Source organism: Centruroides vittatus, unplaced genomic scaffold, assembly GCF_030686945.1.
Source record: "Centruroides vittatus isolate TY-2023 unplaced genomic scaffold, ASM3068694v2 scaffold_464, whole genome shotgun sequence".
In the NCBI taxonomy this organism is placed as follows: Eukaryota; Metazoa; Arthropoda; class Arachnida; order Scorpiones; family Buthidae; genus Centruroides; species Centruroides vittatus.
In genome coordinates, this window is record NW_027122710.1 from 2462301 (window position 1) to 2481071 (window position 18771).

At 29.3% G+C, this 18771-nt stretch overlaps 1 protein-coding gene across 1 annotated transcript in view; it reads right to left on the reverse strand.

The window, feature by feature from the left end:
- The window catches only part of Hmt4-20 (Histone methyltransferase 4-20), a 67379-nt gene that overhangs the window by 36979 nt on the left and 11629 nt on the right, over positions 1-18771 (reverse strand). The window contains 2 exon segments of the mRNA XM_067287460.1: positions 2333-2498; positions 6538-6695. Of these exon segments, the coding sequence (XP_067143561.1) occupies positions 2333-2498; positions 6538-6686 (315 nt within the window). The 5' untranslated portion in view covers positions 6687-6695.

Below are 18771 nucleotides of genomic sequence, written 5' to 3' on the forward strand. Positions count from 1 at the left end.
AAAATGTTGAAGTGTGTAGAAAGTTTTCTTTGTCTTCTTCGACAGTATTGACATTTTGGAAAAATAAAGCAATCACCAATTTTAAAATCTGTAGATAAAAAGACTAACTGAAATCAGGCATATTATTAATTAGCATTATCTTTAATTACGAAAAAATAAAATTGTTTAATATTAATTATTTTGTAGTTCCTATAACTATCAATAAAAATACATTATAATGTAATAACATACTTTTTTTGTTTTTTGAATCTATCAACTTATTTAGAATTAAAAATTAAAAAATAGATTTCACTACCGTATTTTATGGACTATAAGACGCATTTTTTTCTTCAAAAAATTGCCTCCAAAATTCAGATGCGTCTTATAGGTATTTTTTTTTTTAAATTGCTTAAAAATTAAGGTGCGTCTTATAGTCCATAAAATATGGTAATCATCAATGACAATGCTACAAATTTTGCCACCCATGGAACACTTCCTATGTTTTCACCAAAAGCAGTCATCCATTTTCCCCCTGCTCTTCAGGATATAACAAGTAATGGTTGTAATGAGGAAATTTCGCTGGTCCTCTAGTGCTCATTATAACTGAATTCACATGTATAAAATTACATTATATATATATATATATATATAATAAAATTGCATAATTCAAAAGTCAAACTCTATTTATATTATTTCTACTTATTTAAATTAATTCAAAATATTTGCTAAAAATATCAGAATAAAATAAATTTCTTGGTTAATGTTACCCTTGGTGCCAAGATAGCGGCTCATCTCTGATTCCAGCAAGGAAACAATGGAACGCACGTTGTAACCTAACCTATTCTAATAATTTGGTTGGTAATAATTATGGTAATTTATTAGAATAGGTTAGGTTAGGTTACAACATGTGTCCCACTGTTTCCTTGCTGGACTCAAAGACGAGCCGCCATCTTGACACCAAGGGTGACATTAACCAATTTCTTATTTGTCACTTTTTGAAGTTATAAAATTTATGAAATAAACTGAATCTGTTTGATGTTGAATTTTGAAATCAGCATCAAAAAATAAACTTTATAATAAACATAACAGACAAATACTTTCACAAAGAATATTAAAATTAGAACTGCTATTCTTCTATGCTAGCTTATTCCATTGATCAACTCCTAATTACTGTTTACTTTCCCCAAAGTGGAAAAAAAAATCTTAAAAAGCAAAATAGTTTGAGTCAAAACTCATACATGATGAATTGAAGAAAATTTTTCAATAACTGAAAGAAACTAATTTTCCTAAATATTTCCTGAATTGGAGAAAATGTATTTAGGTTCAGGATGTGATTATTTTGAAAAATATTTAACAAATTTTTTTATATCCTAACATAAATTAACTTTTTTTTTTATTCATTCTTAAAATGTTTTAAATATCCCTTATAGAATAACTACAAAATGTAATCATAGAATATCCCACAAAATACGGGACATTGTCAACTGGGTGATGGATGACTGAACGCCACATATCTGGATGACAAAATAAGAGATGATTAGGCAAAATACAAAAGATTTTCTTTTCTTTATTAAAATCATCATTCTTTTCTATTGATCTAATACCTGGTAAATTTAAATAATATTTTTTAAGAAACAAGTGAAATTAGTTAAAAGAACATTTTTGTAATTAACAAACATTTATACATGTTAAATACATTATTTATTTATTTTTACAAGTAAATAGAAAAGTCCCAAAAGACACTTGATATCTACCTCAAAGTAACAAATATACATAAAAACAAAGACAACAATTACAGAAAATTAAAAATACATTGTTATACATTAAATACAATGTACAGTACATTAAAACAGAAAGTATAAAAGTTCTTCAAAAGAATTTATTTTCAAAGAACTACTTTTCTTTGATGTTCTTTGTTAACCACTTCTGATTTACAATAATTAACAATGCTACAGTACATTGTTCTAAAGCATTTCCTTTTCTTAAGTTGGAAATAACTTGTAACTCAGTTCTTAACTTACAACTCATACCTCATAAATCTTAACCATATTTATATTTATATACAGTTTACCAATATTTACAAAAATAAATAATAAATAAATAATAAAATATCCACAAAATCATATGTTTGCTAATCATGCAAACATTTTTAAGTTTCTGTCGCCCAGTTAACTATCATCCACTTGACTAAAACCAATTGTAATCCAGTTGACAGTTTCCTAGTTGTCATGTACTCCAAAATAATCATTAAAAATGGACTCAATTAACAAATTGTAATTAAAGCTTTAAGAAAGTATTTGACATATATAAGATGTTAAATAGCAAAACTAATATAAATGAAAATTTTACTTACATGCTCTTTAAATGAATTTTGTTGTTGTTTAGATTTTGTAAGAAAATAAGCTAAAGCCCATTCTCCACTTATTAACTGACGATATGCTTTTTCGTAATCTTGGTGCTGCTTGAAATCTGCTATAATATTTCGTAATTCTTCCTTATTTATTTTCAATGGTCTGAACCTGTTATATCAAAATAAATTCATAAAAATGCAATAATTATTATTTGAATTAATTTTAACCCACAATCACATGAAGTATCAGAGATTTTCTGGAACTACTAATTTTCTTATAGGCACTTTTCACCAGATTCACTTAATTAGTTGTGCTTACATGATATCCTCTTGCTAACATGCAGCTGTGTGAAAATTTCAGTCAAAAAAACTTTTTCTGCTTATTACAGCTCTCAAAAACACCACTGTAGAAAACTGCAGTGCCACCTTATGCACTTACATGTATAAGGTGGTAATTTTCTACAGTGGATTTTTGTGCACAACCTTTTTCATATGATTGCAGGCATATGCAGCAATTTTTCACTCTGACAACATTTATGATGATTTAACATAATTAAAAATCCATCATGGATGTCTCTCACAATTGCCACAAGAGGTAGTCATGACATCATGGATGTTTGTCATCTATATACATGATAAATGAGATGGCAGTCTGCAACTTGCTATAACCTTCAACAATAAAAAAATTTTTTTAAGCCTCAAAAACGATTTTAAATGTTTTTGAGGACTTGTTTTATGCCTGAGACACTTTAGTTCTCCTGTCATTTATTTCCAACTGTACTCATTTCAAATTAACCCACACTATCACAAAGTTTCAAAGTCTTCCTATGGGAGCCCTTGAAAGTAAACAAAACAACATCTCATAAATTAAACAAAGCATGACATCAAAATTTGGCAGAGAAGACATGTTACAGAATTATTCAGAATGGTTAAATTCAAGAAAGAGCAATTACATGTGAAAAATCAACAGAAAATTGCCACATTATGCATGTTCACATGTTAATAAAACTGGCTTTACAAATTTATTGGGCAATTTATTGGGTTTCATGGAGGTTTGTTTATGTTAATAAAACTGAATGTGGTTGTGGGTTAATAGAAAATTTTAAAAAGATAACCACAAGATTAATAAAGTAAAATAATCTTAAATAATATAAGACTAAACTATAATTATATGGATATAGTTAATAAAAATATAGTAGAATATACCTGTATATAAATTTCTACAGTACAGTCTAAAATTCTACTGTAGAATTTTCAAATAGATTGCTTGTTTATTAATTTATAAAAATTTAAACTCCGTAACTCAGTATAAATTACCAATAATACTGTATATTTACAACTTTTCTAATTAGTAAGGCAAAATGTTGTTTAAAGACTATTTTGTTTTTTTTTTTTTGACAAGATATTGAAAAATTCTTTAACACAAAACTTACGTAACCAAAAATCCAGCTCATGAAACATAACATTGGAGAAAAACAAACGTTTTCAATTGCTTTTAGCAATCATCCTCAAGTTAATTAAAGAACTTATTTGAAAACATATATCAGAATAGAACATATGATGGAATATAATCATTTAAAATATAAAACAAATGCCTGATTGGCCATCAGATGTCATGTGTTTGTATTGGAATGTAATTATCTAGATGTAAAAATAATATTAAATATCCAATAATGCACTCCAAGCTGGGAATAACATTGTTGTCCTTGTAGTTGATAGCCATGTTGTTTCTATTAGCTTTGTAAATTTCAGCATTTTCAGGTACTTAATTAAGTAGTACCTGTTAATGCTGGAATTTTGCTTTGATTATGGGATATTGAATTTGTTTCTGAAAAGTCATAGATTCAACAATCACCTGAAATTGCTTTCGACCTGAAATTTAACTAAGTGGCAATTAGGTATAAATAAACATTAGTTGAATTTCTGAAATCAAACATTATTGCAAACAACTCGGATAATTTTTATTAATCAAATTATTCTAACTGATTAAAAAAAAAACCACTAAAATAACAATTTTCAATTCTTTTTTCCCTCAAAAGTGACATTTAAAATTCACTTATACTTAGGATTTTCCTTATTCTGTATGAAATGTGAAGAGAAAAATGAACACTTCTGACACTTGCTGTTTTTTGTCTTCAATCAAGGTTTGAACATTGCCAATACAAACATTCAGTGTGTTTCAGAGAAGACTCTTTTAGAAAATCTAGGCTCTTAAATGGTTTTCACACTTCAGAGAAAGCAATTTCAACCTGAGCAGACATTTAGATCCAAAAAACCAATTGACTTCAATGAGGGACAGCTAAATGCTCTACTACACAAAGATGGCTGTCAAACAATATGCAAATTGGTTGAGAAGATGTATTGTAGTTACATAACAATTACTCAGCATTTTCATGAGATGGGAAAGATGAAAAAACATGGAGCATGGATGCCACACAATTTGGAGAACAAGACTCTTCACTTCTGCATCTCTCCTCACCATAACTGTATCAAACAAAATAAATGTCAACCATTCCTTAGCATATCATCACAGGAGATAAATTATACCAATATGAAGAAAAGAAAACAATAGATAAGCCCTGAGAACACAAAACTTCAACCCAAGATTGAATTGCATCCTAAACAGACAATGCTCTCTATATAGTGGGATTGTGATGGAATCATCCATTTCAAACTCCTTCCAAATGAACAGGATAATCACAGCTAATTTCAGTAGCCAAGTATTGAATCAATGTGAAGTGATCTTCTCACATGACAATGCCCATCCATACAACAAATCTAACAAAGTCTATCTTTCAAGAGCTGAAAGGTTCTATTCCACTCACCATACTATTCCTTGCCCCTCAAATTATCATCCCTTTCAGGTTCTTTCCAACAAGTTGAGAAGAATTTCCTTTTGCAATGACAGTTTCAACATTGGCTTGATGACTTCTTTGTTTCCAAATTGCCTCATTTCTATCAAAAACTGGCCCAAATGTTGAGAAGTAGCTTATTATTTAAAAGTCTTAAAATGCAACTCTCCTGTAATCAAAAATAATAATGTATACGTGTTTGCATTATCTGAACGTCTAGCAATACATAATCAGTACATTTGTGATCTTTTACAATTGAAGAGTGGACATGCCTACAGGCTTAAGTCAAAATTACGATTTTGAGGCAAACTGATTTTATTGTTTCTTGAAGCACGAGCAAGTTAGACAGGTGATAATATTGTCTGTAATGAGGAACTTCCTGATTTTTCCAGCACATGGAATCTATACCAGACATGGGCAAATGCGGCTCCGAGAGCCACATGCAGCTCTTTTTAAGTTACGTGCGGCTCTTGCTGAAAGCGTTCATTTCTTTTTTTTATTATTATTATTACAATTTTATTTTTATAATTTTGTGAAAATATGTTTATTAAAAAAAATTCAATATTTGTTTTATATTATATTTATATTATGTAATAAAATTGTGCGCCTTACCATACTATTCGCCACAACAGTACAGAACTGCGGCTCCCGTGCATTTTGCAAAACCTACATTTCGGCTCCCACTGAACTCTTGCTTGCCCACCCCTGCTCTATACCATTCCATTGGTGAAAAGCACATAGTACACTTTGGTATTATTATCTCATTTTCATTTTTATGGAACTTAGGCCCTTAAAAATGTCCATGCTTCAATTATTGTTGTTGAATTTTTGTTAGAAACAGTGAAAGTGATTCTATGAAGTGGAAAATCAATGTTAATAGATTGTAAATACAATCCAACAAGAATAACCTTAATCAAATTCTTTTCTTGAAATCCAATTAATATGGCAAATTTGCATTCATTATTCTTCATCAACATGACATTACCAACATCAAAGTGAAGTAATGCATATATCCATATATAACTTTAAAATAATGTGAACTTATATCTACATCAACAATATGTAAGGTATTATCTAATGACAATATAAACAAATTTGTCCTGTTGCATCTGCCATTTTAAATTTGTACAATGCTCTCTCTAGTTCATTGGAATCAATTATTATTCAAACAACTTTACAGAATAATCATTCTTAATTTAGTTAATAATGAAACTGAAAAGATTTATGCTGTAAAATCAAAAATAACATTTGTTTACACAATTATCACTACATAATAGGAATAATTTTTCTATTCATACATATTCAGTAACATCATTCAAAAGTAATCATTTCAAAATTTAGATAACTATATCTTACCTAAGATTCATTTTATGAGTTATAAAACCAAGATGAGCATCAAGAACCAGACTTGTGACCAAATCGTCATTTTCACAGAGTTCTTTAGCAGTCATTCCAGTAGAAGGTGGATATCTAGTACTAGATTTTGTACAGCTTTCTACAACCATTTTTATTATCTGAAATATTACAATTTAAAAATTTTAAATATTTTTTTATAAATTAAATTACTAAAATTTTAAAAATAATAAAATTATTACTTTAAAAAAGTATTATGTTTTACAGTATATAATTGGCAGAAGACAATCATATATAATAATAAATTAATGCATAAATTTTGTATTTTAAAAACAAATGATTAATTATTATTACAATATTATTATTGAGTTATCATCAAATAAAAATAAAAAATTACATGTAAAAATATGGTACTTATATTTTATAACACTACTTGTAATTTACATTAAATAAGTATTTATATAATATTAATATATCAACATAAACAAATGTCAACAGCCAACCTGATATATTAAAGCAATAAACCAACCAAAGCTGAATTTTCGGGCTGGAATATGTAATATATCAGGTTGGCTGTCCAAGGGAAAAAAGATTTTCTCTTCTCCTAAGCAACAAAAATCTATTGTTGTAAACAGTATTTACATTTTTTGATATAATTTTTTCAGGAATAATTTCGAAAAATGTTTATATTAAATCATTTAGTTTATACTAAAAAAAAATCTCTAAATTTTGCTGTCAGTTCTATATATCTGTCTATAATTCCTACTTCTATTAGCCAGTATCTTTAATTAAAATTATATCTCTTATTGTTAATCCAGGAACTTGTTTAACTTTTAAAGCTCTGAAAACTCACTCCATTGCTGTTGCTAATGACTAAATTGTTTTTAGCTTTCAGGCTACAAGGGGAACTTGTATAGCAAAACTAGTCTAAGAACTTTTCAATCAGCCGATTTTGTATTTAACGAATAAGGCCAATTTTGGCTGATTTCATGTTTATTCTTTGTAATAAACAAATTTAACTCTTTACAGTAATAACTGGATTTAGTATATCCAATTTCCATTTAAAAGTATAAACATTGAAGATGATTTGTAACAAGCCAAAAACATTTCATTAATAAAAAGTTCTTTGGTTTCCTAAATTAGCAGATGTGTGGATTATTCATTTACTTATTTTTACTGAATGCACTTGATGTTAAGTAAACATATTTAATCTTTTTATATTCATATATTTTTGAGAATTGCTTGATCAGTACTATACATATTATAATTATTCATTTCACAAATTATGCTGGTAAGAAACTGAAAATACTGCCATCAAGAAACCTTCTTAAGAGCAGAGCAAGTGCCCAAAACAATAAGATGAATATAATTAAAAGTGTCATAAAGTGGGATATGCCTGCACTCTAGAGATATAATTAGTAGTCTAGGATAGTGGTTCTCAAAGTTTGGTCTGTAGATCACTGATGATCTGCAAGCATGCACCAAGTGGTCCACAGATTAACCTACATAGCTTGTAATGTTCTACTCACACTTATTAATACTGGAGTGGAAGTATAGCACCAAACTTTCTTCGTAGTACTTTATTATCTAGTTAGTCATTATCGAGATAATAAGACACTGGAGAGTTGTTTAGAAGGTACTACAAAGAACATTTGGTGCTACACAGATTAATCTAGTCACATTCTTCCAAAATGCAATTCTATGTATACTCCGCTCATATCTAACATTGTGTCTTCTCTTCTTAGATATGAGCAGAGTATACAGAATTCCAATCCACAATAGAAAAAATTATCAGATCTTCTTCAGAATATATTGTGATAACAAAATATAACATCAAAGAACAAATCCAAACAGCAAAGAGATGTTGAATACATAGAGACAACATCATTCCAGTGAAAATACTGTTGAACAGAGACTAATGTCATATGGGACAAAGTACACACACTTGAGCCAACACCTCACTGCCAAGTCTACATGGATCTACAAGAGAAGATTAACTAATGTAATCAACTGTATAGACTCAGACAACTTAGCAAGATCTTGGCAGTGATTAAAATGTTCTCAAGCTAACCACCATGAATCCTATTAAAATAACATTACCTCATTTTATTTTATTACTGTTAAAAATAAAAAAAAACAAGGAGAAATTGTTATTTAATTATTTTTATTTTGTAATCAAAATGATCCAAAATCCACTACTTCACAAAACCAATGAACCAGCAATAAAAAAATACTACTCACTTTGAAAATCCTTTTAAAAATGGATGAAAACATTCACTTCTCAAAGTGAGTAGTTTTTTTATTGCTGGTTCATTGGTTTTGTGTTGTTCTAAAATTTGAATTGAACATTTTTGGAATGGATAATAAACTTTACATAGTCATTGATGATTGGAAAATAATTGATAGATGCTGATTGATGGAATGTTTGTATGTAGCAACCTGTATGGAATGTGCTTTTGTTGAATTTGTGTGTGTGTATTCCACGGGTTTGGGATTGCGCTATCCTCTTTATAGTTGATGGCTTTTGACTTTTTGGCTACCTTGTAGATCTCCATATGTGATCTATCTGCCATTTTAGGTATGATTTTAGTCAGTTGAAATGGACATTCATGTCAAGTCCTTGGCATATGTTGACAGAGTGGTGGTTAATAGGGGTAATAATGCATCATTAGCTCCTATATATAGAGAAATAGCCTGCAACTACAATACCAATGTACTCTAAAGCAGCAGTGGCAACCATTGGTCCACAAGAAAATTTGGGTGGTCCATGGAGAAATTTGGACATTGATCAACTGAAGGTTACACAAAGTATTACGAAAGAAATGCAAAATGCTTAGTTGCTTTTTCACTCATTGGGGGTTTTTATTTGAATCTAAAACCAAATACAAAGTGACTGTTATCAATAAATAATGAACAATAAACAATATTGTGAGTGCAATTGTCATCCTTTATCCAATATCACTTCCTAAGCCTTTTAAATTTCCGGTACTCCATACGAAAATTAACCACTAACTAACGTTTTCGATCGCCTCCGCAATCTTCGTCAGGTTTTATCGACGGTTTTGAAATAGAATGCAAAAAGAATATTTCAAAATTCAAATGATCGAATCTCTCCCTTTATAGAAAGCACTAATAATCCATAAACTTATTTCAAACAAGCATCAATGAACTGTAGGCTTGCATTAATTTGTTATAATTAAACATGTGAGTTTCATATTAATATAGTAAGATTGAACTTTTATGATCATTATTCTACAGATTTTGTATCATTTAAAAAAATTCATGATAGTGGTCTGTGGGATTTAAAATTGTGAGTTTAGTGTCCGTGAGGTCAGAAAGGTTGCCAACCACTGCTCTAAAAAAGTCCATCAATATTTAATCTAATTAGAAATGCCAAAGATCTGCCAACTTGGCAATATTTGCCAGGGGTATATACCATCCCTCTTGTGGACAAGAGATCCAATGAAGAATTAGAATACATAGAAGCCACATGTCGACACATTACCACTCAAGTCAAGGAACACTGATCTAACATATCAAAAGGCCTATTAACCACCACCCTATCAACATATGCCAAGGACCCTGACGTAAAGGTCCATTTCAACCAGGCCAAAATCATACATAAAACGGCAGATAGATCACATATCAGATATCTGGAGTTAATGGAGATCTACAAAGTAGCCCAAAAATCAAAAGCCATCAACTATAAAGAGGATAGTGCAATCCCAAACCCGTGGAATACACATATATAAATTCAACAAAAGCACATTCCATGCAGGTTGCTATATACAAACATTCCATCAATCAGCATCTATCAACTATTCTCCAATCATCAATGACTATGTAAAGTTTATGATCCATTCCAAAAACATGTGATTTGAATTTTAGAACACCAGCATAAGGATATTCTTTTAAAAATGGATGAAATCATTCACTTCTCAAAGTGAGTAGTTCTTTTTTATTGCTGGTTCATTGGTTTTGTGAAATAGTGGATCTCTGATTAATATTAACCAGTATTGGAGTGTTGCTTTTAAGTAATCAAAATATCTGAACATTCTACTTAGGTTCCCATAGCAAAGTGTTTTTGTTTGTTTTTTGCTTTCCTGAAGATAAATGAAAATTTGAAAGTGCTTGAAAGCTACACAACTTGTTCATATAATCCATTTAAGCGTATCTCATAATTTAATAAATAAAACCAAAAAATCCAAAATTATTAATAATATAAATAAAGAAACAAAATCCTACTCTAAAAACTAAAACAAAATAAGACAGAATATTCCTTCATGAATATACACATATGTTTAATACATAAATATTTTGATGACTTGACATGGTTAATCTGCCAGCAGGCTTTACTAAGCAAAACATGCCTGGTAAAATTTGTTACATAATAATTTATATCAGATTATATTTTTGCATATGAAAAATATAAATATTTCATACAGAATTATATTGTTATAGAAGAAACAAAATATTTCATTAACTTTAAATCCAAACAATAAGTTTGTGATATTTTATAAAACTATGGCATTTTGATCATTGTGAATTTCAATATTTCTGTGAAAATAATGAAAAACAAGTTTACCATTGATGATGATAATATTTAAATTTAAATCATTTTTTCTAATATATAACAATATGATAAATTTTCAGCCTGTGTCAGAGTACTATAGATAATTAGTAAAATTTTTCAAGAAGTATCATCTTTCATTTAACTCTTTAGTTTTATTTTTATGACTAAATTCCATTGCAATTGATATATTTAGTAGTTTAATATATGTAATATGCTAAATAATTCCAATTTTAAGTATAATATGATAGTTTGAGTATGGAGGTTTAAAACATAATTTAGTATTATCATTTGAATATAATAGATCAGGGGTCAAAGTCAACCAAAATGTGTGTATTAAGATGTTTCAGGTCAGTGGTATTTTTATTTTAAAACAGTCTTTTTTGGTGAATAATAAGATAAATTTTGGAAATGTATCTCTCTTTAATCCGAATTAAAAATTAATTTCGGTAGACTATCCACACAGCTAACATACTTCTTTTATTGTTTCATATACATTTAAGGCTTATTTAAATTACTAAGCCCCTCCTCAGTGCAATACAAAAAAGGTGTTACTGTTTTCTTAATTTTTGTTACACTCGTACAGTACGTATATCGGGTTACATTGAGAAGAATTATTTCCATTCGACACGTAAATCCACAAGGGTACACCCCACTTTTTACATTTTCCAACAGCACATGCTAATAAAATTTCTGTAAAAACATCTTTTAAAAAACTACTCTAAAACCATTTTGGAATAACAACTAACTAAAAATCACCACTCAAACACTAATACATCACAGTATTAGTACCTAACCTGAAAGCTGTGTGGATAGTCTACCAAAATTAATTTTTAATTTGGATTAAAGCAGGGCTGTGGAGTGGGTAGATTTTTACATGACTCCAACTTTTTCTTACAATCCGACTCCGACCAAGGGCAGACTTGTTAACAAAGTAGGCCCGAAAATTCTGACGTGGCCTCAGAATATTAGCATCAATAAATATAGGCTAGTTCTAATAAAGATAGAACGTAGAAACTTTTTTATTCCAAAGCTAAAATATGCCTCTAAGTAATGAGTCAATACAATAATTTTTACTTTTCTGTTGTTATATATAACAGAGGAAAAGTGTAGCGATAGTTCAAAAAATGATCCCACCCCAAATTTTTGCATTTTTGGACTCAGGGCACCTCGAAATATTGAGATATGCAAAAGATTGGGTTTTTTTTCTTTCTGTATATACAAATGTTAGACTGTATGGGAGATAGGATTTTGAATTGGAGTTGGGATGGTTTAACACAGGAGTTATTAAGCTTGAAAATCGTTGAACTAAATCGGTTGGTACACATTCTAACATCCGTGCGTACAGAAAAAACCCCGAATGCTTTTGCACTTCTCTACGTTTCAAGGCTTCCCGAGTCCAAAAGTGTAAAAATCTGAGAAAATCATTTTTTGACTGATCGTCATTCTTTTCCTTTGTTATAGGCCTATACTGTATAACAGCCGGGAAAGTAATAATGACGATGATTCTGATTATTTTAAAAAAAATACAAAATAAAACAATTTTAAAAAATTAATTAAACATTAAAATTTGACACATCTACTGAATATATAAGTTCACATTTATTGACTCGTTTGATGATGGCATTGGTATTTGGTAAGCGTGTATGAATAAAAATAGTAAATACATTCTTATACAAACAAATTAGTTTAATAAAAATGTTGTACAGTACATAATATACGAGTATATTGGATAATATATAAGTATACAGATACATTAAACTAAGTCAAGAATGAGAAATATAACATTTAGACTGGTAAAAAAACAGGTTACTTATTTTGCCACGTTGATTAATTTATTATTTTTCATCTCTGTTATAAACTGAATTACTCCTTACAAAAAAAAATCACTTCTATTAAGTCAGCATTCACTGAAGTTCTTAATTCATGTTTAATAATTTTAAGAGTGGAAAATAAACGCTCTACCGAAACTTGGTTGGTGACAATGCTGTGACAATCAATGTTGTATTTTGGATAATGTCTGGATAGTGCAGTATTGCCGTTTTAACATCCAAACTTGAAGAGTGGTCAATGTGATTTATTTTTTCCAGTGCATAATAAATATCATCTTCAAATTTTGTAAGATTTTCTTTTCTGTCTGTTCTCATATTAGAACTCGAGCTTAATTTTGAAGGTGGAGACGAGTTTTATAAAAAAATATAAAAAAAAAAAACTAGCAGATGAGCCAGATGTTGCTCACGCAAAAAGTAATGATAACGAAGATTAAAATATTTATATTATAGCCAATTTTACTCGTTTTCACTGGGTGCAAGAATTATGTCCTCTCCCTTCCGAGACTAATTAGAGAATTTTTAGATGGGTCTAAAAGTATGTCCGATTTTTCACAAAAACGCAAAATACCACATCTAAAATAGCACGGTAGAAATGGAGTTCTTTGGGGTAATCCTTAACCCATCTCCCTCTTCCCCCCATGAGAGGAATTTAGAAAAATCCCTTCTTAGTGTATGTACATTCTTATGATGTATCCTAACTGTGTACCAAATTTCAACTCTTAACTGTTTGAACTCTGAGCTTATCATTATTATTACAGTATTATTATTATTATTATTATTAACCCATCTCGATTATATTATAAGATTGTGAATGCTAATAACGAGTAAAATTCATTAAGTCCGACCACACTGGAGATATGACACATGTCCTCTTCTATGTCTCTACCCTGTCGATCTTTAATAAAGAACCAAAATTTAATAGCATTAATGCCCTTTATACACACGCCACTGTGCCAAATTTTGTTTCTTAAACTTTACTCATTCTGAGATATTGTTTAATAGTTCAGAGCAGAATAAAGAAATTAAACAAATTAGATGCCAACATACACGCGTGGACGTGCGAATTTTTCCCTTTATTTGACATTTTTTGGGTTCAAGATATCTCCAAACGTATAGATTTGCAAAAAAACTCGGAGAGTCAAATGTGACACGATTGAAATACTTTTTCATTTTTTATATACATAACAAGTTCAAAAAGTGAAAAGGAGTCGAAGTCGGGGGGATTTTTGACAACTCCGACTCTGGCTAAAATACCAAAACTCCACGACTCCAACTCCGACTCCACAGTCCTGGATTAAAGAGACATACATTTATAGAACGAAAAAAACAGCTACCATAATTGATATTTGGAAGATAAATTTTATTGAGAAAATAATTACAATATGCTTTAAACATTAATCATAAAAATTAAAATTATAATTCTAATTATTATAAAACCAAACATAACTGAATGAACTTTATTTTTCTCTCCAATATCAATGGCTTCCCTGATTACATCTGTGCATAAAGTACATATCAATTTGTCACCATTTTCGATATATCCATACTTTTCACACATCTTGAAATAATCTCTTTTTTGCTTTTTGTTTGTCCATGGTAATAATTTGTTTTAAATAATGATAATTATTTCTCTACATAACTATAATTGCATCACTGTTTTTGCACTACTGAACAAGTGCTACAACTGAGAGAGAACTGAGATAAGGACACCAGTGTTACCACATGTTTGTTAAGGAATTATGAATCAGAGTTGCCAAACTTATCGATTTCTCCTTGAAATTATGTTACAATTTTTATTTTTTTAAAATAAAAATGCATGTTCATTACTGCAACTTTGTAATCAAACATAAATGTTATTGTTATTATTTATATTCAGTTTATTTTTTATGTATTCTTCAAGTGTTCATTTCATACTGATGTTTTATAATTTATTTTTATATATTGTATTATAGTTTATTTTCGGAACTCAAGTGAGTCACTTGAAATTAAAAAAAGAGGGACTCAGTGACCCGCGGGTCATAGGTTGCCAAGTCCTATAATAGATTACAATATAATAAAACACTAAAGATTAAAAAAAATACATAAATCATATTTGAAAATAGAAAATTTCATTGTATAAAAATTTGTTTTTATGAAGTTTGTTCATTTGTAGCACAGTTGCATCTGTGTCAGGCATAAGATAATTTACAAACACATGTGTTTGTAAATTATCTTTTCTTTCCTCTCAACTTTTTTCAAGATATTTATCTTTCTTTTTATTTATATATTTTCCTACAAACTTGTTCCATTGAATTTTATAAAAAAATTTGCATTAGTCTGCAAAATTCTGTCAAATGATCATAAAAGTTTATTTTAGCAAACAAATCTGTTATGTCACTGCCCATACACTAATATGTCAACAAAACACAATAATACAATTTAGCTTCATGTTCAGTTACTTGCATTTTGAAAATACTTAATTCCTACACCATACCATTTCAATCAAGATTCGACAATTCTCTTGCAATTTGATCCAAACTAATAATTTTATTATTGGTTCAATGTTCTTATCACATTTTTTAATGAATTTTCATTTATTCATTACAAATGTTATTTTTGGATCAAGCATTTTATGAAAGTGTTTCACACATTTTGACAAATGGAAACTTCACTATATAATTAATGTTCATAAATTATTTCATTTATTCAACTAATTTCTCAAAATTAAAACAGTTCTTAAATGATTCATAGTGGAAATATATTTTAGTTAATTTACAACTATTCAATAACCTAATAAAAGAATTTAATAATATAATAATTTATTAAACATCATAATTTTCATCTATATTATTGAATTTATTGATTACAATTAAAAATATAGCCATGTAATAAAACTGTAATATCTATGTTCAAAATAGCCCAAAGTCCTATACAAAATGACACAAAATTTTGTGTTTTCTTAATGTAACATTTGTCTTTTTCTACATATAATTAAATGTATGAAATTTTTGATAGGATGCAGTTGAAAAGTTCTTAACCAAGTCTATTTTTCAGTCATGGACTATGATTTTGGTCTACATAAGCAGGAAATTTTCTTAAACAGGAACTTTTTATACAGAAAAACTTTGCACATCTGTTTGGGAGAAAAACTAATTGAAATTGAACTTACATAGGAAAACTTCTAATACAGGAACTTCTTAATTGAATTCTATTTTATATATTTTATTGTCATCTTTTCCATCAAGTTTAGTTTGAATGTTTTTCAGGATAAATATCAGCTAAAATAAAATTATGTTGCCAAAGTCCCAGAGGCCATATATTAGAATCCCAAGGACTTCAGATCACTCATAACTGCTTCAAGTATGGTATCTACCACTTGTTGATACAGGCTCAAAAGAAAGCTGATTTGCTGTAACTAACTTTCTCAGCAGTACAGAAAAAATGTTCTCTTCACAGATGGAAACTTTTATGACATAGAGATAAATTTACCAAGCAAAATGACTGTCTCTATGCCAAAACAATGAAAAATCTACTCTTGCATTTCCAGAAGTCTCAAAGGGCTCACCATCCAGGAAGTGTAATGGAATCAGTTAGCAAAGAGAAGCAGAACTTCATTTTGTATCAACAGGATGCCAGAAATTACACGAAAGAAATTCTCCCAAGCAACAGTAGAATCATTGAATAAAATTGTGTTCAAAAATCAAACTTGGGCTTTTTAGCAAGAGTCAGCTCTAACCAATAGTGCAAAACCACATTGGATTAGTTAATAGAGAAAGTTCCAAAGTTTCATTTTGAAGGAAGAATAGCTTTCTGCATCACCTGACCTGAATCCATTAGATTATTCCATAAGATCAAAGTTTAAGTTGTGCTAAATCTCATACAACTGGTTAAGGTTCTCAAAAAATCCCTTCTGTGAGAACGGATGCCTTTCCTTTAGAAGCATCTGTACTGCTATTGACGAGTAAAAATCAAGGATGAAGACTATATCAAAACATATGGTGGACATTTTTAGAAATGCATGTTGTTATCCACTTGTTATTAAAAAAAAAAGTTTATAATAATACACTAGTCAAAACAATTAGAGGAGCCTTGTGACTGCTCTTATTGAAGATTGAAAAAAATTCTTGAACACTTCATCAGCAATCTAATTGATTTTATGCCTTACAGATATACTAAAAAGTCATTTTTTCTGGCTATGCAGATGTATATGTTATGGACAAAATGATTAAGACAGCCATTATGAATAATGACAAACAAAATCAGGCACTGTAATAAATTTCAGGTTTATCATCATAATTTATCAGATTGACCAGTCCCTATGAATACTGATATCACCTGGTCAGGCAAAGTTATAATAATACTTTGAAGAGTGATCATTCAACATGTGCTAGCCAACCAGCACTTGAATCTGAGTTGAGCATGTATTGCATTTATTACTGAATTTTAAATTCATGTAGCCAGTAGTTAAACTTGTGCATCATCTTAATTTTATTTTTGCCTCTTAAAACAGTGTTTTCTTCTTTGAAAAAATAAACAATCATGGAGCAATCATTAAGTGATATGAATAACCTCTTCAGCAAACAATTAAATGAGTTAATAGCAGAAAAATGTCATAACAGTCAAATTTTTACAAAATCAGTGTATTTGATGTATTTGACAATGATACAAAAAGTGAGAGTCAAAAACCAAAGTGACTTTGAAGTTACCAGAAGAATATCAGCATTTACATAAATATGACATAGTATCTATTGGAGAAATAAAAAAATTAATTGTGCCTGTAAAAGAAAGTAATTTGATTAAATATTACATTCACACTGAAGAAATATTTCAGATATTACACAAAGAAATATTTCAGATATTCTGCTGCCATGGCTAATAGCCAATACTGCTATTGGTCATGGCAGCAGAAACCATAGAAAAAGAATTAAGTGCAAAATATAAAAATATTACAAGGGAGATGATCATAATTTACTAGAACTTATGTGAAATCTGTCAGAAAAAACAGAATGTTCCTAAGAAAGGCTTGATAGTTAAACCAATTTTAAGTAATGAAATGAATTCGATGTCAGATTGACCTTATAGATATGCAGTCATGAGCCAATGAGCAATGTAAATTTATACTCGTACCAAGACCATCTGACTAAATTTGTTTAACTATGACTGTTAATATCAAAAAAAAAAAAAAAAAAAAAAAAAGGTTGAAGATGTAGCATATGTTCGCAGACATTTTTACAATTTTTGGTGCACTGAGCATCCTACATAGTGATAACAGCATAGAATTCACCAATAATGTCACAAAAAAAAACTGTGTAGTGTGGCCTGAGTTAAAAAATAATGCATGGAAAGCTCAAGCACTCACAGTCAGGATTCAGTAGAAAGATATAATCAAGACAAAGAATATGCTTAGTTCTTGATTGGAGACTAACAAATGGTTGGAAGGATTAAGTTTAGTACAACAGATGAAAAATCGAGCACATCATACTGGTATAAACTGCAGCCCCCCAAGAGGCTATGTTTGGAGAAAAGTTAAAAGTTGGACTAAAGAATTTTATAGTTGACCAATTATTGACCAATGTTAATACATAGAAAGATTTAGAGACTCTTTTTAAAACTAATGACAATGAAGAAAGTCAATGTTGAGCAAACTCTAGAGGACTAGGTACTGTTCAAGATAAAATTATAAAAGATTCTTTGATAATGTCACCCTCACAAAGCAATATGAAGTTCAAAGATCTATATAGTCTTTGTATGAAAAAGATCTAACCATACTGATTTTCAAAACCCAGGATGTTATCAGTAGTATAGAGTCAGTGAATGATGAAGAAAAAACCCAAACAGTTGATTCAAAAATAGAAA